At 37.5% G+C, this 23,537-nt stretch overlaps 4 protein-coding genes across 7 annotated transcripts; 1 reads left to right on the top strand and 3 right to left on the bottom strand.

Annotated features, from left to right (window-relative positions):
• The first annotated feature begins 112 nt into the window (after window positions 1–112).
• LOC122036311 (dolichyl-diphosphooligosaccharide--protein glycosyltransferase subunit DAD1-like) lies at window positions 113–2,599 on the top strand. Its single transcript, XM_042595595.1, has 6 exons — window positions 113–205; window positions 1,104–1,205; window positions 1,335–1,382; window positions 2,090–2,177; window positions 2,242–2,285; window positions 2,365–2,599. The coding sequence occupies exons 2-6, from the start codon at window positions 1,122–1,124 to the stop codon at window positions 2,446–2,448; spliced, it is 348 nt and encodes a 115-aa protein (XP_042451529.1). The 5' UTR covers window positions 113–205; window positions 1,104–1,121; the 3' UTR covers window positions 2,449–2,599.
• A 423-nt stretch (window positions 2,600–3,022) lies between these two features.
• On the bottom strand, window positions 3,023–6,994 carry LOC122036310 (growth-regulating factor 4-like). Its single transcript, XM_042595594.1, has 3 exons — window positions 6,611–6,994; window positions 5,400–5,739; window positions 3,023–3,792 (listed from the first exon to the last, which is right to left on the bottom strand). Exons 1-3 carry the CDS (start codon window positions 6,807–6,809, stop codon window positions 3,297–3,299), a joined length of 1,035 nt encoding a protein of 344 aa, XP_042451528.1. The 5' UTR covers window positions 6,810–6,994; the 3' UTR covers window positions 3,023–3,296.
• A 2,458-nt stretch (window positions 6,995–9,452) lies between these two features.
• On the bottom strand, window positions 9,453–20,648 carry LOC122036315 (pre-mRNA-processing protein 40A-like). Of its 4 annotated transcripts, none has more exons than XM_042595603.1 (31): window positions 20,471–20,647; window positions 20,327–20,391; window positions 19,106–19,145; window positions 18,951–19,031; window positions 18,714–18,782; window positions 18,300–18,626; window positions 18,037–18,219; window positions 17,859–17,935; window positions 17,538–17,607; window positions 16,506–16,558; window positions 16,347–16,404; window positions 15,875–16,227; window positions 15,728–15,797; window positions 15,006–15,101; window positions 14,872–14,940; window positions 14,674–14,751; window positions 14,433–14,519; window positions 14,329–14,363; window positions 14,062–14,167; window positions 13,455–13,535; window positions 13,280–13,372; window positions 13,167–13,220; window positions 12,972–13,088; window positions 12,803–12,901; window positions 12,626–12,673; window positions 12,458–12,550; window positions 11,220–11,327; window positions 11,081–11,145; window positions 10,902–11,004; window positions 9,932–10,237; window positions 9,453–9,837 (listed from the first exon to the last, which is right to left on the bottom strand). In XM_042595603.1, coding segments are annotated over exons 2-31 (3,156 nt in total). In that variant the 5' UTR covers window positions 20,329–20,391; window positions 20,471–20,647; the 3' UTR covers window positions 9,453–9,702. The 4 variants fall into 4 exon arrangements, with proteins under 4 accessions (XP_042451537.1, XP_042451539.1, XP_042451538.1 ...); XM_042595605.1 differs by having other exon boundaries at window positions 19,119–19,145; XM_042595604.1 differs by lacking the exon at window positions 20,327–20,391 and having other exon boundaries at window positions 19,119–19,145.
• A 492-nt stretch (window positions 20,649–21,140) lies between these two features.
• Window positions 21,141–21,803, bottom strand: LOC122036300 (B-box zinc finger protein 32-like). Its single transcript, XM_042595582.1, has one exon. The coding sequence runs from the start codon at window positions 21,801–21,803 to the stop codon at window positions 21,141–21,143; it is 663 nt and encodes a 220-aa protein (XP_042451516.1).
• Between the last annotated feature and the right edge of the window lie 1,734 nt (window positions 21,804–23,537).

The following is a 23,537-nucleotide window of genomic DNA, read 5'->3' as shown; positions in this document are numbered from 1 at the left end:
TGGGTCAAATAATTTGGGGATTGGGTTCGGTCCAATTTGGCCCAAATAACCCAAAGCAATGCTTGGGCCAGGCGTCACGTGCCTTACACGCGCTGTCTCGAGTTAATAGAAGAAAACACCAGCACCTCTTCCCTACTTCGTTGCGGCGAGTCGAGTCGAATTTGTGCCCTGGAGCGGCGATCTCCGCTGACTTTTTTGGCATCGGGTTCCTCCTCCGAACTCTCCTACTCTTTCTCATATTCTATTCTTTTTAGAATTTGAGTGCGCGATTTTTTTTTCCCGTCACTTTGCTCTTTTAGATCCGGAATGACGACGATGATTATTCTGTTTTATCTCGAAATTTAGGAAAGCCTCCAATTTTTTTTTTCTCCGGGCGCTCCTATCAGGGGATGACGAGTGATAGCGTGCCCAAATAGTAGTTTTGTGTGCCTCTTCATAGGTAAGCCTTCGGAATCGTCGCCAAGGTCTCGGGTTCAACTCCCGTTTCTCTGTTAAAAAATGGAGACTTGAGGCCTCCATTATATCTTTCTAAACAAAAAAAAGGTTTCGGAGATTCGAAGGGAAAGTTTAGTAGCTCGGTTAGCAATATGGATTTAGTATTTAGCTCATTGTGAGGTTTTGGATATGACATCAATCATCGTTTGGAGAAGATTCAAATGCCATCATCAAATCTTGATGTGGCTATATGATGAGTTAAAAAAAGTTTATTTTTTTTTCTTAGTTGAAGTCAGCTGTTCGACTGCATATTTTTTTCTTAATTATGGAAGCATGCATTCGCTTTTAGGTTTGGTTACATGGATATTAATCACTTGTGAATCCAGTTGATGGGGATGGATACTAGTCAAATTAAGAAGAACCATCAATCTTCATATGCCGTGTGTATATTGAAGGATTCTCTAGAATGTTTTCAGCTAATGTCAAATTACTATGTTTGTCTAGTATGAATTGTGGAAGCATGCATTCGCCTTTTGTTCAGGGCATATTTTTTGGTGAAGATAAGAGCTCAATTTCAGTTCACATTTAATCAATTAGTTATTTTCATTTTTATCACCTCTCAAGCACTTTATCTACAACAAAGTTCTTTCTTGTGCTTCAACTTGCAGAAAGCAAAGAGTTTAGGAATGGCAAAGTCAAGTTCTAGTGATGCTCAGGCACTCATTCGCTCCCTGCGATCTGCTTATGCTGCTACACCAACTAGTCTCAAAGTATTTAGTTTTTCCTTTACTCTTTTTGTTTGATAATAACATCCTCATTTGGTTGAACCAACTTGATTACTTTATGGATCAAGTACTATAATCAGAGGCGCAAACTGACTCCTTGCATCTGCAATGCAGATTATCGATCTTTATGTTGTCTATGCAATCACCACAGCAGTAATTCAGGTATAACAGGAAAATTGACATTTCTCTCATCATTTCTTGACATGAAATGATTTTCTGGAATTTTGTGATCAAAGGAGTTTTAACGAGTCACTGTAAGGGTTTTGCTGGAGTTGAAGTTAGTTGTTTATGGAATGTCTAATACCAAACCACATTCATATAGAGCGTCCAATCTTGTCAATACCACTATGATTTTGTGAAGATTGTAAAGTAATGATATTAAGGTTGTAACACAATGCATGCATAATTTCCATATCCTCAACTATGAAGACTAATTCATGTACCACTGATATGGTTGAGCTGGGCAGCATTTTAAGGGAGCATATGACAAATACTTCATTGCCTAAAATCATCATTGATCAACAGTATGTGTGATTCAATGGCTACACCATCATATATAAGTAAACATCCTTTTGAACACATCAAGCATATCTATCTGCTTTGATACAAATTGTTGACCTTATATAAGAAATGACTGACCCAAATTGTTAAAAGTCCAAGTTAGTATAGTGGCTTGCTCATCTAAACTTTTAAGATCCTTATTAATTCACAATTCACAATGTGGAACTAAATTAGTTTGTTTGGTTCAAGTCATCTTTTAGTTAATTGCTCAAATTATTTAGGCATGGTTGTGAGTTTTCAACTTAACAAATAGTTCAGTTTCTATACAATCATCTCTGCTATGTCTACCCTAACTGTCAATTCAACAGATCATGTACATGGGAATCGTTGGGTCTTTTCCCTTTAATTCATTCCTCTCCGGAGTCCTGTCGTGCATTGGGACAGCAGTTCTTGCAGGTATGAGCCTTTAACTGCACCTTATCGAGGAAGAGAAATAACATTGTTATGCTTGGCAATGCAGTTTGCCTCCGCATTCAAGTAAACAAAGAGAACAAGGAATTTAAGGTAACCTCTAACTCTCAAATCAAACTTAAGTGTACAAGCTCCACTTATAAATAATTTCAATAAAAAAAAACAATTTCAGGATCTTGCACCTGAACGAGCTTTTGCTGATTTTGTCCTCTGCAACTTGGTGCTCCACCTGGTGATCATGAACTTCCTTGGGTAGATGGAACTCTGCTGTAGCATTCTTCCTTTTTTATATATTTTTTTTTTAGCTTGAACTGTGGGACTTCAAGTTTGTTTTTCATGTTGCTGCTAACAAGATTTTGTCCTTGTTTATGGAAAATGAATGGAACTCCATGAATTGCTAGAGTAAATTTTTTGTGGAAACTTATTAATAGCTAGTAAATTTGCTCTTATATTGAATGTCATGATCTGCTATCTTCTTAGAAAGGTCCATGGATGAAAAAGAAACAGGTAGTTTCATGTGGAAAACTATAAACCTACCTATTAAAGGAGGCGTGTGGAAAGCTCCCCTTCACGTAAGTAACATTCTCGTTGGCTATCCCACCAAGTAAATTGGTAATAATCAACTTGGAGTCCTTTGTAAGTGAAATTAGAAATCTCAGATAAATTAATAAAAACAGATTGCATGAAGACTGGAATTAGAAGTGACATGGAAAATTTTCATTCTAATAAAAGATTTGTTCCCAACTGTGCATATCACCACCATCAGTAGTTGATCTTCAAAAGCTGCTTTTGTTTCTGGAATAAGTAAACAAAGAGAGTCACATGTTGGATGGCTAAAAACATCCAGAACCAAACAACTTTCTTGAATGCATCATTTTATAACTAAACCTAAAGTGAGGCAGTTCAGTGCAAAATTGTAACAACAAAACCAGACAGTAAATTTTATAACTAAACCTAACAAGAAAGACGACAACGTACTAGCAACAAGCTCTGCTCTTTCTCAAAGCAATTCATAACTCATTGAATCCGACGCACATTCTGATTAGATGGTTGTCAGTCACAACCAAGAGCTACACATCCTCAACGAAGCTGAGTCAAATCATATTAAGTGGGTTCAGTGTGACTGGATGCAGACTCACTCTTGGAGGATTTGGAAGAGGATGTAGATATGTCTGAGGCAGCAATTGGAAAGGCCATTGAGAGCTGGGTTGTGGAGATGGATGCTAGTTTGGATCTATCCTCTTCGAGATTACACCAAGATTCCCGTGTCTTCAGCCATTCATTAAAAAAAGGCAACACGAACTGACCCTCATGTTTTGTAGTTGCTGGTGCATCAACCTCACTTCTAATGAAAGAATGCTGTTGTCTGGATACTGGGCTGAGGGTTGCCTGACTGAGATGCTGCACCACTGGGAATTGAGGGTAAGTAGTTTGCACAGAATAAGGGGTGCTAAATTTTGTCGAAGGCCATGAAGATACTCGAGGAGATGTCAAGTGCCATAAGTTGTCAATGCTATAGATCCCTTGACCCCTTGCAGAACCAGATGTTTCAGTGAGGAAAGTATGCTCAGCCATTCCAGGTTTAGTACTAGACAAGTATCTGCAAATTTCAAGATGAATTAGTTTCGACTGGCCGTGCGAATCAATATACTTGAAAAGTTAAGTTTGGCACACTCATTTGAACACTATTTTGAGACTAACCAAGTAAACAATTCCACCATGTTTCTGTTGTTTCAGGTTCTCTACATCCAAAGAACTAGATAAGCCATTCATGAGAACAGAAATTGAACAGCTTGCAATAACCAGTCACGTAATTTTCATAAAAAACACCCTTGCTTGCGGCTTGCAGGTAATATTTTGGGTTTTATTTTTAAACCTACTCGCATAGTGTTCAGTAAATTGAACAATCAGAGGCATTTCTTCAGGTGGTTTTGCAACAGGCCAAAAATCAGTCACTTTCATAAGAATTTCTGTGATCATTCTTATTGAATCTCAAATCACAATTTTTGATCCAAACCTCATGCTAAAAAAACTAAAGCATGCCCTAAAAGGGATTATAAAATCCCGTCAAGTTCTTAAACTAAATTGCGCTGAACTCATTAGAGTCCTGAGCCTTCTTTTCTTGGAAACAAGCAAGGTTGTGAATTTTAAAGAAAAATACTTTTGAAAGATTCTTTAGAAAACGATAAGCATGCCTAAAAATTATTGACATATGAGGAATTCCTAGAATTTAAACAACTTCACAGTAAATCATTAACATTTCCCATGGATAGTGTGGGACAGTAATGAACTCCACTTTCTAAAAAGCAAGTTATTCGCTGCTGCTATTTTCTTCCAACCATGAAGAATATCTAAATCCATCTACAGCTACAAACAGTAGAAATTATCTCAATGATTAATGAAATAAGCAGTCTTGCTATTGCATATGACAGCGTAACAACCTTCTCAAAAATTATGCTGTTGCTGGTTACTACAGAAGCTGGAAGCAAAACTAAAAAAAACTAAACAAATTGCTAGTTTAAGAATGGAAGCATAATTTCATTTGTATCTGAAAAAAAAAGGTATCTTAAGTACCATCTATCAGAATCATTCAGCAGATAGTAATTAAGCCAAACTTAACAATCGCTAAATATTCTAGTTTCACTGTGACTGTTAAATCATGTTTTCCAGCAGGAAAAGATGAAGCTAAAACACAGACATCATTATAAATATTAGATGTCAACAAAAGTCAATCGCCCACACAAACAAAGCGTTTCCTGTTCTTCTGTTCATCACATAATAAATGATAGCATATGATGACCCAAACACACTCTGCATCTACCATCTGCACTAAATTAAAGAAGTCTTAAATTTATCTGGAGTCTGCATGAATCCAGACTGCAAAAAATTATTCTTCGAAAAGTCAACAGCCAAATGAGAAGAAATATCTTCCTATTCCTATGCTCTATGAGTGGAAAAAGAGCAAGTCCACAGATTATTCTCTGATTCTTCCAGAACTGACAACTTAAAGCCTTCAGGTTCAGATTATTCAGAAAATGGAGTGGAGATATTGCATGTCTACAAAACAAGTAGGATACTACACTTGCTATTAAAATTCTCAAAATTTTAAACAATTTTGCTGCCAACTATCTTAAAACATATTTGCAAAATATGAAAGTGAGTGAAACTTAAACTGCCTTTTCAACATGAGGGGAAGACAAAGACTACCTGCTCTCTAAGGGACCAGGGTCCATATGCAGCTGCAAGGAGCTTGAGGAAGCAAGGAACAAACTTGACGTATCGCTACGTTCTGTAATAGAATGCTGGGGAACGGAGGACCCTGCAGTGGGAGACGTGGTGGTCCCAGTTGATGAAGATAACTGTAATTGGGAGATAGATTGTGATTCCACAGGCTTTCTTGAACGGTTGCGACCTCGGTGCATGTGATGTATGCAATATTTGGAGTCAGGATGCGCATCCTTTGAGCACCTCCACTTCTTCCCATCGGTGCGACGACACCGCCCAGGTTCAGGGTCCAGCTTCCTTCCGTAGTAAGAACAGTAACTTACTGAACACAAATAACATCCAACCAGTCAGGTTTCATCAGTAATGTTCTCCAACAAACCAAGTTTCTCGTATGGATGAGGAAAATGCAAGAATACATTATTTCATACATCAAAATAGACAACCAGATTAAAATGCATTTTCCTTAATACAAGTGACGGGTAGAATCTTCTTAATATATAGTAGTCATAAGAAAATTACTGTGTTAGGCAGAAACCTTAAATCAAGCATTCAAGTACAATGATAAAGATCAAAACTGTAACATAGTCTAAAACTCAGACCACTACAGAAAGTATTAAGTATTAATTTCTTCAAGACATTACCATTTCAAATATGCACAATAAGTGAAAAAAACAATATGATACACTCACACAGACAGGCCGAGAGAGACGGGAAATATTTGAAATAAGAAAGGGCAGCAGAATAACAGCAAAGAGTGCACAAAAAGAAAAAGGAAACAGTATAGAAACTTTAGGCTTTAAAAGATTGAAAACCCTATCACGGAAGCAGAGCCAGAGAGAACAGATAGAAATGTCTAAAGCCAGAATCTTTCAATCAGATTAACGGAAACAAGGGAGAACGGTAAATAATCGCGTTGCATTTTACAACGCAGGATCCCATAATATGATGAACTTGAGAAACCATCAAAGTGGTAAAATGGCGGTACTAGTATAGGTAAAAAAAAAAAAACCTAAAAGAATATAGGTATAAAAAACCTAGGTATCGAGATAAAGCGATTGATAACAATGAAACCTAACAAGAAAAAGGAGAAACGACCTCGATTTCAACAATATTGACCGAATATCAGCCAAATCCATCGAACAATAACCCCGACAAAGGAAAAAAAACACAAACCCATGGGAAGAACCGCTTACGCGCAGGGCGGTGATAGTAACGGCCAGGCAAAACCTCGAAGCTTCGTTGGACGGGAACTATGAGCTCCGGCGGCACGGGAAGCCCTGCCATAAAGTACTTATAGATCATCGCTTGGTGCTCCAGCTCCTGCCACTGCACCTCCGTGAACGGCGGCCTGCGACCCACGCCCTTAGTTGCCTCGCCTGACGTGCTGTTCATCCGACCTTCTTGGACTCTTACGCCGTCAACCAAATCGCTGCCGAGGAGGAGGAGGAGCAGAGTAGGCGGCTTTGAACTCACTCATGGGGAAGTGAGAGAGAAAGGTTCGGGTCACCTACCAGTGAGCGAGAAGAATAAAGTGCCTCCATGTGTGATGTATGATTGTGTGAATAAAGAAGAAACGGTGGCGAGAAAGAGAGCGTGGGCGTGACGGTGAGCTCAACTTATATCGAGCTGCTGTTTTATCACGCAAAATGATTATTATTAAAATATTTTACTAAAGTTAGGACGAAGAAAATAAAAATGAGAAATAAATAAATATTATTTTTCAAAAATAAAAAAATTAATATAATATTTTATCAATGGATATTATTTATCAAATAGAAATTGAATAAATTAGGGAGAATCGATTAAATACAGACACATAAAGGGGTTATCTTGCCCTAGGAAAAAGAAATTGATTACGAGAAAAAGGATAGGGGTTGGTGATGTCTCCCTCCACTTCCTATAACTCTTGAGTTATCTTTGGATTATGTTCCCTCCACTTCCTATAACTCTTGAGTTATCTTTGGATTATGTTCATTCGGATGAGTCTAGTGATTTACATATGAGGTGTTGTCATCAATGAAATTTGAGGTTTGAATCTCGGTAAAGTCGAGGTAAATGTCTCCCTTATGTGTTAGTCACTATTCCAAAGGCTAATAGTCACTCGTGATTTACCTCCTTCGTGTTGACCCTGGGACAGATTGACGGGGACGTAGGAGGCGAGCTTATTCATCTTTTTACCACCAATGAATTGTCTTTGGATTATGATGTAATGTAAAGGTGTTTAATTGTCATTCATATATTTATAATTTAATTCTTAGATATGACATATTTTATAAAAAAAAATCTTTTAAATAAAATTTGTAATCAAACATATTGGACTTCTGGATTGTTCGTCATGAATATTTTCCCGATTTATCCCGATAGATGATGAAAAATTTTCATGAAACTGAACTGATAAACTCAGATTCGACATTACCTAACCTAATTAAAAAAAAAAATTAAAAATAATACTTTGGGTTACATTTTGTGTGCTGCTGGAAGGAAGGCAAGCAACACAATGGCGAACAGAAAAATATATCTTATTAAAAAATCCATAAATTATGCAAGTTCATATTGGAAAGCCATGGGCTAGTGGCTAAGGAACTCAAAAGCTAACCGAATGGATGCCAACTTTGGCATAAATGGGCAGCCTTGCATTTGCATAGGGACTAGGGAGGATTTTGTTTTTTCAGTTTAACTACTGGCCCACACAGCACCAGCTTCTCCACGTTAAAGCAATTAATTAATTAGTTGGCATCTCCGTCTGTAGCATGCATGGTTGGTACCTGAGAAGAAACTGAGTTTTACGATGAACAACAACAAGGACAATGATGCCTAAAGCCATGCATGACTTTGGCAACACTCCAGAGTCCACCCATACGTCAAGGGTCCATTCCATGGATGCATGCATTTTCCCTTTCTCTTTGCTTCTTGCTTTACCCTACACAAGACAAGAAATCTTCCTCCACCCCACCACCAGATTGCTAAAGCAATAGGCAATAGACAATAGGCAATAGCAATGTGACAGCAAATGAAGGGTGCAGTGTAAAAAGGAAGGGAAACAAACTAAGGAGGACCTTTGTGCATGATGCTTCATCAGTGAATTAAGAACGTACGTTGCAGTCCTAATTAACTGCTTGCTTGGCACTGATCAATCATTGCATTTTGATTTCTTAGAGTTGTTTTTACGTGACTGATAAGATATGTGGGCTCTTCAGAAAATTAATGTTCCAGAGAGACGGATGAATAGGAAAACAGCGAGCGAGCTAGGAAAATATTACGTAGAACAACAAGTTTTGTAAATTGGTAGATTTCTTCATTTATGTATATATAATTTAACAGTGGAATGCGACAATGTTCTCGCTAGCTGAATCAGCAATCAGTCAGCTACCACCTTTGTATTATGAATGAATTGCTGTCTAGTTCTTGGCATAGCTATTCGATAAGAAGACCTGATTCATCATTGTTGGAGTGCATATTCGGCCCTTTTCCTCAATTCAACTGCAATAATTAACCCATGTTTTCTGCATAGCCATTCTAACCCTTTCTGCAGTACTCTCCCGCAATATACGTGTTCGAATCGATACGTACAAGGGTGACGGAAACAATTGTAATTGTTAGCAATAGCCCTCTGTAATACTATTTTTTTTTTCCCCCTAAAAGAGAAAATAAACTTATTATGAAAAACTTCACAATCTTACGACAAAAAAAAATTCCATGGGTGAAATACTAGGATGATTTATTTATTTTTAAAATAAAGAACTTATTTTTGGGTTGAAGAAAAAAAACAAAGGAATTATCTCCCTAAAGCTTGATATATTATGCCTTAATGCTATTGTTATGATTTAGTAGTTAAATAAGCAAGAGAATTAGAAGACGGCCAATTGCAACACCTCTCCAGTGAACATGTCATTAGCCAGTAATAATTGCATGTGTTGCCTTGTTCAATTTTCTTTAGTGTCGTTTACCTTTACGACCTCCCACTGATCCATTCAGTTCAATTCAATTCAATTCCGCTAATCCTTGAAATAGCTGATGCAAAAATGTAACAAATGAAACAGTATGAGAAAACAATTACATTATGGATAAATTCATCAATGACAACAATTTAGCAGAACAAGGAATCTACACAAGTAAATCTTGCATACTACATGCACTCATGTGCCAAATATTAAGGGGGGTACAGCTTTTGGTAACATTTAGTAAAGATAGAGCTCTCCACAGACTAGTATCCTAGCAAACTTCATCAAGATTGACGTGAAAACAAGAAACAGAATTAGAACTAGAAGAGCAAGTGTAAAAAGGACTAACGAATTTCCCCATCCTCTCCAAGTTCTCCATCTTCTAGTTCCTCATAACCACCATTTCTACGAGTTCCATCTCTATCTTTCTTATGCCTTTTGTGCCGATTTTCAGTGTCAGAATCAGTACCATATGAATGCTGAAAATTCACTCAGGAGGTCAATTGCATTACATTTAATGTGACAGACTTACTATAGAAACAAAAAATAAAAATGGTTTATATACTTAGATACCTTCCGAGATTTCTTTCGGTCACTACTGCTGTACCTCCTGGACTTCTTAGACTCCTCTTTCTCATCCTTATCAGAGCTTAAATCATCTGTTGTGCTGTGATGGCGCTTCCTGTGCTTCTTTTCTTTGTCTTTATCCCGTTTCCGATCCTTCGTACCATCTCGATCCATCACATCCACAATGTCACTTTCTGTTTCTTCTTTTCGAACTCGGTCTTTTCCCTTTTCCTTTTCACGTTCTCTGTCTTTCTCCTTTCTCTCTTTCTCCTTCCTTCTCTCTTTCTCTTCTCTTTCTTTTTCCTTTTTTGCCTGCAATATGGCATTTCGATATAAGCAGACTAATACCTCAGTTATCACTAAAGATGCATTAAAGCCATCCAGATGGCAGTCAAATGCAAACTTTTCGGTGAATATACTTAACAGCTTAAAGCATAAAAAAAATATGAAGTTCAAAACTTCAAAGATAAAGCAATAATTCACCAAGAGTGAACCATGGAGAAAGAGAGGTTGAATCCCCTTACCCAAGGCAATAGCTACTCTCACTCTTTGAATTATATTCAAGAAAAAATGTAGTAACAATTTTGTTATCTTTAAATTTATTCAAGCAATAGGGAAACAAATTTAATTTTCCAGTCAAACAAAAACCATCTACTTTCATTTTAAAAATAAATAAAAACTTAAGCTATGTGCTTTTCTACTCAGTTGATTTCCTTGTAAAATTGCCGTCAAGCGTTGACACTTCCAAAGACAATATGAAAAGAATATAAACAGCTACATTGTATTTCTTTATGTAATCTACAAGGACATGAAAAATATAAAATAATGCAAACAAAATAAATACAAACACACTCAGTTTTAAGAAAAAGCAGAAACAATTAACCTCTGCAAAACGATGCAATTGGCAATGAGGTGGAGTTCTAACCAACATAGTCAGAAGCAAACATGAATCATGAACCCAAAGAAACTTTATTACCTTTTCTTCTTCCCTCCTGCGCTCTTTTTCTTTCAGTTTTTCTTGCAAATGAGCAATATGGCCCTCAAAAATCTCTTTTGCAAAATTGTCATCACAAATTGACCTTATGACAAAAAGAAATCAAATATTTATGCTAGCAGGGGGAAAAATATACATATGAACAATGAGATAGCCAATACTTATAATCCTGGCTCTCTTCAAACAGTGATATGCACTCCTCCCACTTGGAAGATGCAGAAATTTCCTACAGTGTAAAAAGTTAAATTGGACTACTTGACACAAAAGATAAATCTGCCAAAAGGTTAGTGAAGAATCTACCTTGATTGAATATAACAGATCAGAGAAATTATCTGCAAGACGTTGGCGCTTTTTAGCCTCTTTTTCCTCTTTCTCCCTAAGCCTTTCGAGTAATTCATCATAAACGAGCTACATATATCGAAAAGCTTCACATGGTATGTAAATACTAGCTTACAAAATGAACCATATTATAATTACTATTATTATGCAAAAAAATCTTCATTGGTAACTTTACGTGGAACCATGTTAAGTACAAATTGTTACAAAGCATCATGGTGAATGTGTGAAACTAAGATGCTCAAGAAACCTTTGGCTAAAAATTGGCTTGTGTATACCAGATACATTCAAGGAAAGGTATCATTGGGAGAGTTACAAGTAAAACTAAAGTACTTTTTTAAAATAAATTATGAATTTTTCCCACTCATTGTCTCATGAATTCTCGCAATTTTGCAAACATTTTTTGGAAATACCACATGGAACCATGTAAATATGAATTGTTATAAAGCCCTCATAGTCAAGTGTGAAACTAAAATGGCAAACAAACCTATGGTTAAAATTTGGTTTGCAAATCACAGATACATTTAAGGAAAAAGGACCATTAGGAAAATTACAAGTAAAAAATTTAAAAGTATTTTGAAAGAAGAAATTGAGGTTTTTTCCCCACTCATTGCCTCATGAATTCTTGCAATTTTGCAAACAGTTGGACTTCCATTAGTTTGTATGTATTTCAGTATGAGAAAAAACTTCTTCATGCCATCAGATATAAGCAACCCATACAAGATTTCTCTCAAAGAAAAGATTTCAAGGCTGCAAAAAGGCTCCTTAAATATAGGAAACAAGAGTTCTGAAACATGCTGTCCACATGATATCAGTACTAAAAATTGATATGAAATACCCAACCAAAGACAAACTAAATGAAAACAGACGCTTCAATCTCAGTTAGGATATGAAAAGACCTTAGCTCTTGAACTACCAGATGCATAGCAAACTAGATTTTGAAAGGAAAAAAAAAAACCATGTGCTTGCACTATAAAGCATTGCTTCCCCACTAGAGGAGAGGTAATGCATATAGAAAAGTGCAGAGAGGATGCATGATTCAAAAAGAAAGAGTTCCTGAAAGTAAGAGTAATGTTTGTCTACAGAAGTTCCAGCTATCAGGTTTTCTTAAGTCCGTATTTGTAGATCATCTCAATGTTAAATTTTTTTAAAAGAGAAAATATTAAAATAAATAGATTAAAATAATGAAATATGGAAACTACTTTCAAGCTTATCTCAGATACTCCTTTCTGGATATCAATATCTGCAATACTATTTTTGAAGTCCTCGAATGTCCATGACAAAGTCAAAGTAATCTGGATGAAGTTAATAATAGCATTAGGGATCTGTACAAGCTGAAAACAAATATAAATAGAATACAAACGAATTACTTTTCCAATCTTCATTGCATCCTTAATTTGAATTTTCTCTTCGTGATACTGCAAAAAGAACATAGTAAAAAATGAATAAAAACATCACAACACTACATATGAAAATCAATCAAAGCCTTATCATAAACATTTAAACAAATGACTGGTTACTAAAACAATTGGAAAAAAAACAAAAACCTGCTTCTGAAGTTCCTCAAAAACATCTTCAAAAAGGTCTTTTGGGGTTGAACCAGATGAGTTTGATGCCACTGCTAAGTAAGGTGCTGAATCTTTAACCTGAAAGATACAAAGGCAATGTAGACAGAAAGATGCAAGAATAGGCATATTCGAAAAAATCCCAGAATACCTGTGCACAATAATCACGCCAATGTGTTTTGGCAGTAAGAATTCCAGCAGCAATATGTTCTTCCATCAACCTACGGAACTCATCACGGTTCTTACGTTCCACACGCCGTAATTGTTCCTGCAAACATTGAAAGAATGAAGTGAATATCTAGTAAAAAATCTATATGAAATTGACGCCATGCGAAGTTAGATGCACCTTTTGTATCTTCCTTTGCTCCTCCTCCTCTTTCTCTAAATCATGAATATATTCCTGTACAAGTAAAGCTTAGCAAAAGATCCTTGTGTCACAAACAAAAAAGACTAGCTAACCTGAAAAATTTCCAACCGGTCAAGCTTTTCTAGTCGAGAGCATCTTTCGTCATCCTCCAAACGGTCTTGGACTTTTCTCCACTGGCTGTTTGCCTAAAATACAGGGATAAAACAAAATCAAAATACATTTAAGTAAAACAATTGAATCTACTATGATGATCAAGTTGAGTAATGCCTTTATAAAGTCAGAGGATTCAAGAAATGCTCTGTATTCCATTATATTTCTTTTATGCTCCTCAGCAGCCTTTATCCTTTCCTGCAGAAAGATCCATAGCACAGCAATTATTGCAAAGGAGGATTTTGCTAAGCATTTCAAAACTAAAACATCAAAGAGAGGTAACAAGGACATCAAAAACAGATATAAATGAGATTCTAAACTAGTAAAGACAGTACCAACACTCATAGAAAGAAATCCCTTTATGTTTCATCGTGGTGCACCAATTATTTTTGCTACCGCCAATAAATCATTCATAGTACACCCCTTGCTATAATTACGTGCTCTTATTGCAATAACAAACAATTGACAGCCCAAATTCCTCAAATTTATAGGTAGATTCCCAATAAATCCTTGTCCCACTAAGGTATCAAGTAATGCATTATCATATTGTCACAGTCATAATCATGAAGCAAATAGGGCAGCAGAAAGTCATTTCAAGGATAAGACAAGCAATTGACTAGTTATTTCAGGAGAAAGCATGAACACATGGAATCAGATACAAGAAATGAATTGGTATAATTTCTAGTAGAAATCACTACTTGTGGCCCTGAAACAAATTTCCAACCTTCTTTTGAAGCTCCACTAAATAACTTTCAAATAGATCCTCACGCTCTCTTGGACGCTCAACAGCACTGAAACGTTCATCATCCTCAAACATGGATATAGCCTTTCTGCATAAATTGACAACCGTTTAAGTATAAATTGCTGACAAAACATCAAAAGCAAACATAAGTCCTACATAGCAATAAAATAAGCCTCCCATGGAATCCATCTGGTTTAAAAGGTAAAATATTTTAAAATTGTTAAAAACATGAAAATATCATATACAAACCCCCATCGAGTCTGTGATGTCAGTTCCTTGCATTCCTACCAAAAAAAAACAATGTAAATTGAATGATTAAGAGCAAAGGGAGCCACATTTACAATATTACTTACTTCTAACATTCTTGTAAAATCTTCCCGTGCTTTCTTCTGTTTGATCCGCTTCTCCTCAGCCTCTTGTTTTTTCCTTTGACCCAAATACTGTACAAGAAGACAACTTTGATAAGCAGCCAAATGACATTTTGGAATACAAATTCAGTCAAATATAGAATGACAGACTAAAATATCGCACCATAACATGATAAACCATTTCCAATATCAAAATTTACGTATAAAACTTTATACAAAAGTTTACCTCATTAAATGCTTGTTTTCTTTCTCCAAGAGTTTTCAAAGCACTGTATCTTTTGTCGTTGATGATAATCCTCATTGCCTACAAATTCGAACAATAAAACCACATGTCAGCAAATGTACTATAAAGGTATCTTCTGACTCTTTACATAAAATTTGAAACAAAAAAATGAAAACGAAAGAAAGAAAGAAAAAATATTACCTGCTCCCATGTCCAATCAGACTCAACGTTGACAGATTCAAGTAAAGCCTTGAAAGCATTTTTTGCCTCCTAAAGGGATATATCAGTTACAAACCCTCATTTACTATCAAAACAAATGAAACATATTATCTTACCAGCTTATTAGCATAAACCAAGGGTTCTTCATCAACTTCTTTATCTTCAGTTGGAGTGCCCGATTTCTCAACAGTTGGCATGGTTTTTTTGTCTTCCTATAGCATCAACGACAGTGTACAAGGATAAAAATTTGTCCCATAGAAGAAAATTGCTTAGGCAAGGATTCTCATTTTAGTATTGAGTTGTTCCATAAAACTACAGATATGTCAAGAGGCAAAAATGAAACAAGCAGGTCACAGGAAAAAATCACACAATCCACAAATCACACTTTTAATGCTTAGCCATACAAGACTTATGCCATAATGAAAATCTTACCTGACTTCCACAGCCAAACTTCGTTCAGTCAAGCAAGCAACACACAATCTAGTTGAATAAACAACTTTAAAATGTATAGGTGATGACTCAAGAAGAACACATTACACTGCTCATCTTTGAGAAAGGAAAAAAAAAGAGGAAAATTATCATGTCAATGCTCAATGCAAGCTTGTAGTGAGTCCCTATGCTTGAAACCATAATGCTAATAAATTACCATCACAACGACTACTAACATAAGCAACAGGTTACAAAGCTAATATGAAATACAGATATGAACAAAGATAGATATGGCTAGATGAAGCATAAGATGATCATAAATGAATCTCAAATGATTCACTTATCTAGCTTAAAATGTATAAGCAACTATGTATCGTCATTACAGCATGCCACATCTATGTTTCCATACCTCAAGATCCTGAGAAGTCCCATCAGGTAAGCTAGCAATGTGTGTCGAGGGTGATTTATTCTGATTACTCCTGGAAAGGTATAAATATACTAATTTTAACTAATTATATGAAGAAAGCATACATTTGAAAAGCACTAGGAAGCATACCTAATTTCAGTGATGGTATCATCAACGCCAGCATTAGAAAATTGATCCCTCACAGGAGGAGGTTGAGGAATTCCAGATTGCAAGCTTGTGTGTTCTGTCCCAACAGAACTAGAAGTCATACCAGAATTTGTTGCAACTGCTACAGATGTAGGTGTTAATGCCATAACATTTGGTTGTACACCATAATTAGTTGGCAATTGCGTTGAATTAGATGAGACCAAGGGCACAGCAGAAGCCACAGGATTGGAAGAAGAAATCTCAGCAGAATGAACTGTTGAAGTAACAGTTGCAGTTGTTTCAGTCTCATTTGATGTCAGATTAGCAGCAGTGTTCTCTGCCTGCTCTCGGGCTAGCTAAAATCAAAATGTGGGTTAAAATTATCTCATCGTATTTATAGCCATGTTTGGCGATTGGCATAAAACTATAATAGGACAAAAAGATAACAGATGAAATAAAAATGAAAAGCTAAAACCTTAAGATCATCAGGAATTGTCCATTTGGATTGCTTTGTGGCCTTGTTATAGTAATATCTACAACAAATAAAAACAATTTTACTAATGGAACAAAAACAGCAGTGCTTGAGGAATTTAGAAAACTAGAAGAAAATGTTAAAAAAAAAATCAGTGCATACTTTCGACCGTCTGAGGTAGTAAACTCCTTCCAGTCAGTGGATGCATCTGCCCTCTGATACCAAAAAAAAATGTTACTCCAAATACTACTGAGATTTCCAATAAAAGAATAAGTGAGGAGCAAGATATAAAGACCAATAAAAAGTTATGTAAAGAGGAAGTTCAACCAGATACATTTAAGTAAAGAAAGCAAGATGAAATTTGGCACAATAACATCTCAAATTCAAGATATACAAGTCACGAATGAAGTCAAGGCCAAGAAACAATCTGGTAGTGAAATATTTTCTTGTTCACAAAATATTACAATATAATAAGAACCACCAAACTCGCCCAAGTTAATGAATAACGGGAGCTAGATCTATTTTAAAACAAGAAAAGCCCTTGATCAAGCAAAGAATGAAACACATGTTTTAGGGCAGAAGAAGGATACAAACACCATGTGTCTGATCAAATAAAACGGGTAAGCAAACACCATGCTGGCAAAGCATATCCTACTTAGCGTAGTCTTAGTTACGAAAACTTAGTGACAACTTGGCTAATTACAGTATAATCAACATGTTATTGGCAGATGCATGATAAGAGACGCACCAACAAATACTGCAGAAAATAACCACATAGGGAAGATACCTGTCTGTGAGAATTTTGAAGCAAGTACTTGTGATAAACTTTAAAACTAATCAAGTAATTTAATCGACATGATTAAGTTAAACTTTTTCTACCAAGGCAAACATGAACCTACAACTAAAACTACCTAAACCAGATACACTACAAAAGAGTTAAGGTGAGAATGTTGTGTTTACCAAACTTCGCGGATATAAAGACCACCTTAGCAATAGATCTTTTGTATAAATTAAATATTTCTGGTTGGTCACAACAACTAGATGTTACATACTTATAGCACACTGAAAAGGTGTCCCATATGTCAAACATGAACAGGACTGATCAAATGAAGCACAATCAGAAAAAATAATTGGTGTGATATGAAGTCCATACCAAAATTAACAAGCATATCAGTGTTTCATAAAATGACTTACCTCAATAGGCGTCATCAATTCAAGGGGTTTCTCCCAGACAGATTGCCTAGTCTTCTTATTATAATAGTATCTGAAAAGAAAAAAAAAATGATGAATCATAACAAAAAGGAATAATGTACAAAACTAATGGAGGACAAAGAATATCATGTACTAATATCAGACATAACACACCACTGGCATTTTAGTGGAACATTGACATACATTGATGAAAGTAACTTTAACTCTGAATAACTTTAATTTAAGTAGCAATAGCAATCATAAATAGAAATAGTAACTTCATGAAAAGAAAACATAAAATAAGCATAATTACTCAATCCACACCTTTTTCCATCAGCAGCAGTGTGCTCTTGCCAGTCAGAAGAGCTCTGTTCTGTAGAATTTGATTGTACAGTTTGTGCCTTTTTTCATCAGACATAAAAGGTTAAGCTAGGAGACTACAAAATTTTCATCTAAGCAGAATTAACAAATGCGAAAAAAAAAAAATTAAAACAAAACTTACTGGAACAGTCACAGAGGTAGCCAAAGGTTGTTGGGCAGTCTGATGCAAAGGTGCAACAAGAGGTACACTCTGAGTTCCAGGTGTTGCCCAGGTTTGTGTCCTCGAAGGGGTCACCTGTGTTGCTGGTTGATACTGAACTGGAGCATTTATGGTATTTGGTGCCTGAACATAAGATGTTGCAAACTGCAATCCAATACTGTAACATCAAACAATCGATCAAAATGAAGGTATGCTAGCTTTTCTTTGTAGCTTTGGGGCCTTACCGTGTATGATGAAGAAAGGGGCATTGCTGCACCTGGAAGATTAGGCACATTGTTTGGCACTTGAGCATTTTGTTGAGGTGGCAACGGCCCAGATGAGATAGGTCTACTTGCTTGAACATATGGCATTGGAATTGCTTGGGATGATGGTGGCACTTGACCCGGTTGGCCTGACATTGGAGGCAATTGCTGTGTTGATTGAGAAAAATGAGGCATTTGAGTTTGACCAGCAGGCATGGAAATATTTGGCGCTGGCATTCCTTGGGGGACAGGCCTAAATTGCTGAGAGGCAGCTGGGACAAATTGTGGGGCTGGAACCATTGTCCTATACTGCAATATTCACATGACAACTAGATCACAGTAAAAATAAGCAAATAAAGGGAAAAAAAAATGCAAAAAAAAATGAAGCAGACTTACTTGTACAGGCATGGAGGCACCAAAATTTGGTGGTGGACCAGCAGAACCCACTACTGGAGGTCTAAGGGGCTATAAATGGCATGTGACATAATTATCATGATGCAATATTGAGAAAAAAGAAACAAAATAAAATAACTAGAGAGACATCAAGGCACACAATAGGCCTACCACCAAGGAAGTGAAAGACGAAACAGGTAAAAAACGCAAAATAAGAGCAAAGACATGTGGAACATGTACCTGTGCCCCTGAAGATTGTGGATTGCTAGTCATTCTCTTCTGTGATTCCTGATTTGAGTGGCAATTATCCTTGAACAAAAGCTGAATATCAAAATAAAAACATCAAAATCTACTGTGTTTGAAAAAATGACACAAGAAGACCAAAAGGATCCTACCAAATCTACTAACCTGTTACACCCATTAAGTTCCAAGAACCTGCTGATTTTACAAGTTAACACAAGGTATTGCAATGAGAGTAATGTGAATTAAAAAATCCATGATTGTCACCCCAAAAAAGGATAACTCAGAAATATAACCTAAGGCCCAAATCAAGTTGACCATGTACAACAAGCATCCACTTTCCAAAAATCATAGAGTAAATATGGATAGGCAGCTAACTAAGGTCAACTTCAGAAGTATGGAATCAACCAACATAATGATGAAAAGAAACACTCAAAAAATGAATTATTTCTCACTTACTTCAACTCAGATGCTAGGGATTTTGTTGAGTGAGCATGATGACAGAAAACAAATGTTTATTACCACATTTTGGTATTGTATCACTATATATGGATAATTCAGATCCAACTCCTTAAAAACCTGATAACATGCCTTTATCTCTTTGCACGTCCTTACAAGGATGAGCCCATTACTGATATGTTTGTTTTAATTCAATTCTGGCCTCTCGGTACATAAGAAGAATTCATTCTTCTAGACAAATGATTGGCCTTTTCTTTAATAGATAACTACGAAACTGCAGAAGCTAAGCACATCACTTTGATATTGATACTAGTGTTAAATAATTGTTCCCAGTTTAGCAGTACTTCCTTACATGAAATTGTTTCACAAAGAATAAAAGAGCTTTATCACCATACATTTTTAAGCACTGTCAGTGTGATGGGTACATCTATAACAAAAAATTGTGAATACAAGTTTTCCCGTGGGTCAACAATTATAATAATAAAAGGGAGAAAAATTCTCCTTTGACCTCATTGTACAATTAACTGGACATTAATCACAATATGCTACAAGTGTGTAACATACATGATCTTTCAACAGAACAAGTCGTTGTCATCCAATCCATGTACTGAACTCGAAGGTGCGTGCTAATAGGATTAAGATTAGGTAATGAAGCAAGTACACAGTAGTAAGGCCTAAAATGAAAAGAACTAATTCTCCATAAAAACCACAAACATCAACATTTAGTTCTAGATGTGTCAAATTATTCGATAATCTCACAATTATCTATCCTAAAATGATCAAGATAACAGGAGATCAAAATTGCCATAATTAGTCCAGACATGCCCATGCCACTGAAAAAACGAAAATGTCCTCAAGAATCTATTCTTGCCGTCAAATTTTCAGCCGTTTAAATTGAGTATGAGAAATGGAAATACATGAGCTCGATAAGACAAGTGGACGAGGGAAAACGCTTTCCATTAGGGAGCCACCGCGGCCATCGCTACCATGGTAGACTACCGTGTCAGAACGACATAGGGTTTTCAAGGATCACGAGCAAGCAATTCAAAGAAAAAAAATACCTGTTTTTGCCCAAAGAAATCGTGAGGTAGAGGATGGATTCGTCTCGTAGCTTTTCTCCTCGCTCTTCTTCGCAGGGCTGCAACGAGAATGGGGCGAGAGGGGGAAGAAGGAAGAGGGCAGGGTTTTGGGCTGCCGAGACTAGCAAACCCGCCCAGATGCGAATCACTAGGTTTAGGTTTGGGTGTTGGATTTTATACGTAGCGGGAGCTCTGACTGCCGACGTCAAGATAGATGACGAAGCCCACCCCAATCCTGGTCGGGACTCTCCGGCCTGGTTCGAACCGGCCCATTTTTACCAAAATTAAACAAATTTAAAGCCACAAACAATAACAATTAAGGCATTTTAATATTCTGTTATCCAAATTTTATTATCAGTGTATTTTATTTTACTATCCCCTAAATAAAATGTAATTTTTTTGGACCACGCAATTATGATTTTTTTATGATACTGGGTCTCAATCAAACATATGGTATGAAATATACAAATCTAATTCGATCAACTTGCTTGTTTCAGTTGACAACCATTTTTCCTTTATTTATTAAAGTTTAACCACAAACTGGGACGATAAATCTTTACACTTCTCTTTTGAAAAACCATCACAAGTCTACTATTATTCGAAATTGACGGTTAAATTATAAAAAAGTACAAAACATGTGGCTGGCATCGTTCTACGCGCACTCGGCCCAGCCCTCCTCCGCGTCCGCGACTCGAACTCGCCGGGCGATCCTCCACTCGGCGGTCACAATCAGTCTCGCGGGCACGCCGGAGCTCGCCTCCAGCCCTCGGAGCGCCTCTGCTCCGGCCTTCGACTTTGCCTCCGTCGCCTCGATCTCGAATCGCTTGATGGACGACCACAGCGCGGCCGCGAGGGCCACTTTAAGAGGCAGTGTCGCTTTCGTTCTGCTGCACTCGGCGGCCATCCGGGCCGCCGCTTCGGAGCAGCGCCGGACGTTTCGCAGCCCCATCCGTCGGCTCCAAGTGAGCAGGACTGCCTCCGCCTCTCCGAGCCGCCTCTTCGCCACCGCCGCGGGCGACCGGCGAGGCGGCGCCGTCGCGGCGGAAGACTCGGAAGTAGATAAGCAGGACGAGGACGCGTCGGAGTGGTCCTGGTCGGGGGAGCATGAAGCGCAGAGGCGCCGCGCGCGATCGAGGACGTGGTTGGCGGGGCAGAGGGCGTCGCAGCTCGCGCAGGCAACCCGGCGGAGGTGGCGAGCGACCAGGAAGTTCGCACCGTGGACCGACGCGTCGCAGGTCCAGCAGAGAAAGGCCGCGTCTGCCTCGCAGAACACCGCCGCCTCGCCGCAGCAGAGCTCGCACGTCTTCTGCTTCATCTCCAAAAATCCTCAAAAGCTGCGATATTTACCAACCAGAAGAGAGATTCGCAAAGAAAGCTCGCATTCGATCGACCGAGCTCGAAGATTATATATGGAATGGAAAAGGGGGGACTTTGGGATCTTATGGCGGTCGCGTAGAGCCATCTCTGTCCACATACCAAGTCTACATCGAATTGTTTCAATTTCTTCTTGTTTAATTTATAGTCGTCCTTTTTCTCCCACATTTTCAATATTATTTTATCATTTATTTAGATTAAGTAAACCATCGTCTCATTCTTTTTCGGGATGATGAAAGGTATAATTTTTTTAAAAAAGTGAAGTAGCCAAAACGCCCGCCATAATTTACTCGCCGCTTTACAGGATCAAATCGTTACAACGGGGAGGCATAAAAGGAGCTATTTTTTCATATACCCAAACGTTGAACCCCTTTTGCACCTTAATGACGTGGAATTCAATTACGGAGCCACGAGATCTATTTGACGTGGGCGATTTAAAGGGCTCCGCTCGCCGTGGGCTCATCGAGGTCTCGGTGTCCGCCACAAGTTTACGGGCGGCTTCACCGCAAAATATCTGAAGGCTTCTTGGGGAATGACGTAATGGCCCTCCCTCCTATTAGTAATTAAATTAGTGGCGCTGCGCCAGCGGAGTCACGAAAAGAGCGTTGTCTCAGTCGCCGGCCATACGTTTCGTGGCGCGACCACATCACACGACACGGCAAGACACGTCGGCGACGACGAAGGAGAGCCAGGTGTCAGACAGGCAGAGGCGCGAGGCAAATGGATCTGGGCGCCCTCCGCGTGCGCAAAATAATAAACCTTAGTTTGGAAGTGTATGTATCGTACGTGCGAATGTTCTGGCTCCAAAACTGCCTCTTCGCCTCAATAATCACCACAAGTTATCATCCACTTGGTCCGAACTCTAACACATGTTCATTGCACCTGTGCTGCTCGGCTCCAGTTTCCATGGTCAAATGAATATGAGATAGATAGTTCAAGGGAAATTAAAATGCCTCCTGTATTTTTTTTAAAAAAAAAAATTTAAAAAAATAGTCAGCTGGAAAAAAAAATACTAAGACTGAATCTTATTCTCTGATTGATTCTTCAAAGTGGGGTGAAAATAATTCCATGGCAACTTTACAGGAAGCTTCTTGATTTGTAGTCTTCCAGTTCAATCAATGGTTATTCTAACTTCAACAAGAAGGAAATCAATATTTTTCTTTGCCTAGAAAAAAAATGAAACAAAGGACTAAAGTGATAAAAATTAATAAACAGTTTTGGAGTTGGGATCCACAACACTTGGATCAATATTATTTGAGTTCCCTGATATATTCTTAGGCGATGTTTTGAATTTGTTGTATCCTAATATAACACATCTATAGTCTTTTTAGACTTTTCTTCCTTGCCTCGATTTCTTCTTATTTCACGGAACTTACATGCTTTTTAGGAGTTGCAGAGTTAAATGCATTCTGATCTCGCACAGTCGTGCCCGGTACTTTAAAGGATGCTACACTCTGTTTCTCTAATTCACATTCAATGCCGTGGTTGATTCGAAGATTGTCCTTACCAACAGATGTTCTGGGTGAACATCTCGAGCTTGTTTAGACAAATAAACTTTAGTAGATGTAAATATTACTTGAGCTGGAGGATATTACTTGAGCTACAAAGAAAGTTAAATGGAAGATGAAAATTAAAAGATGATTGTGAAACAGTTCGAATCAAAAGGTGACAAACA

This window comes from Zingiber officinale, unplaced genomic scaffold (genome assembly GCF_018446385.1).
Source record: "Zingiber officinale cultivar Zhangliang unplaced genomic scaffold, Zo_v1.1 ctg136, whole genome shotgun sequence".
Lineage (NCBI taxonomy): Eukaryota > Viridiplantae > Streptophyta > Magnoliopsida > Zingiberales > Zingiberaceae > Zingiber > Zingiber officinale.
Note: the sequence above shows the minus strand (reverse complement) of the source record. Positions and strands in the feature narration are given on the sequence as shown.

Coding starts and splice junctions, on each gene's coding strand:
- LOC122036300 (XM_042595582.1), bottom strand. CDS start 21,803: ATGAAGCAGAAGACGTGCGAGCTCTGCTGCGGCGAGGCGGCGGTGTTC.
- LOC122036315 (XM_042595603.1), bottom strand. Junction 12,902..12,971: donor GGCGTGATTATTGTGCACAG/GTATTCTGGGAT, acceptor TGTATCTTTCAG/GTTAAAGATTCAGCACCTTA. Junction 11,146..11,219: donor ATCTGTTATATTCAATCAAG/GTAGATTCTTCA, acceptor TTTACACTGTAG/GAAATTTCTGCATCTTCCAA.
- LOC122036311 (XM_042595595.1), top strand. CDS start 1,122: ATGGCAAAGTCAAGTTCTAGTGATGCTCAGGCACTCATTCGCTCCCTG. Junction 1,206..1,334: donor CTACACCAACTAGTCTCAAA/GTATTTAGTTTT, acceptor TCTGCAATGCAG/ATTATCGATCTTTATGTTGT. Junction 2,286..2,364: donor AAGAGAACAAGGAATTTAAG/GTAACCTCTAAC, acceptor AAACAATTTCAG/GATCTTGCACCTGAACGAGC.
- LOC122036310 (XM_042595594.1), bottom strand. CDS start 6,809: ATGAACAGCACGTCAGGCGAGGCAACTAAGGGCGTGGGTCGCAGGCCG. Junction 5,740..6,610: donor TTACTATCACCGCCCTGCGC/GTAAGCGGTTCT, acceptor ATTTGTGTTCAG/TAAGTTACTGTTCTTACTAC. Junction 3,793..5,399: donor CCTGGTCCCTTAGAGAGCAG/GTAGTCTTTGTC, acceptor TGAAATTTGCAG/ATACTTGTCTAGTACTAAAC.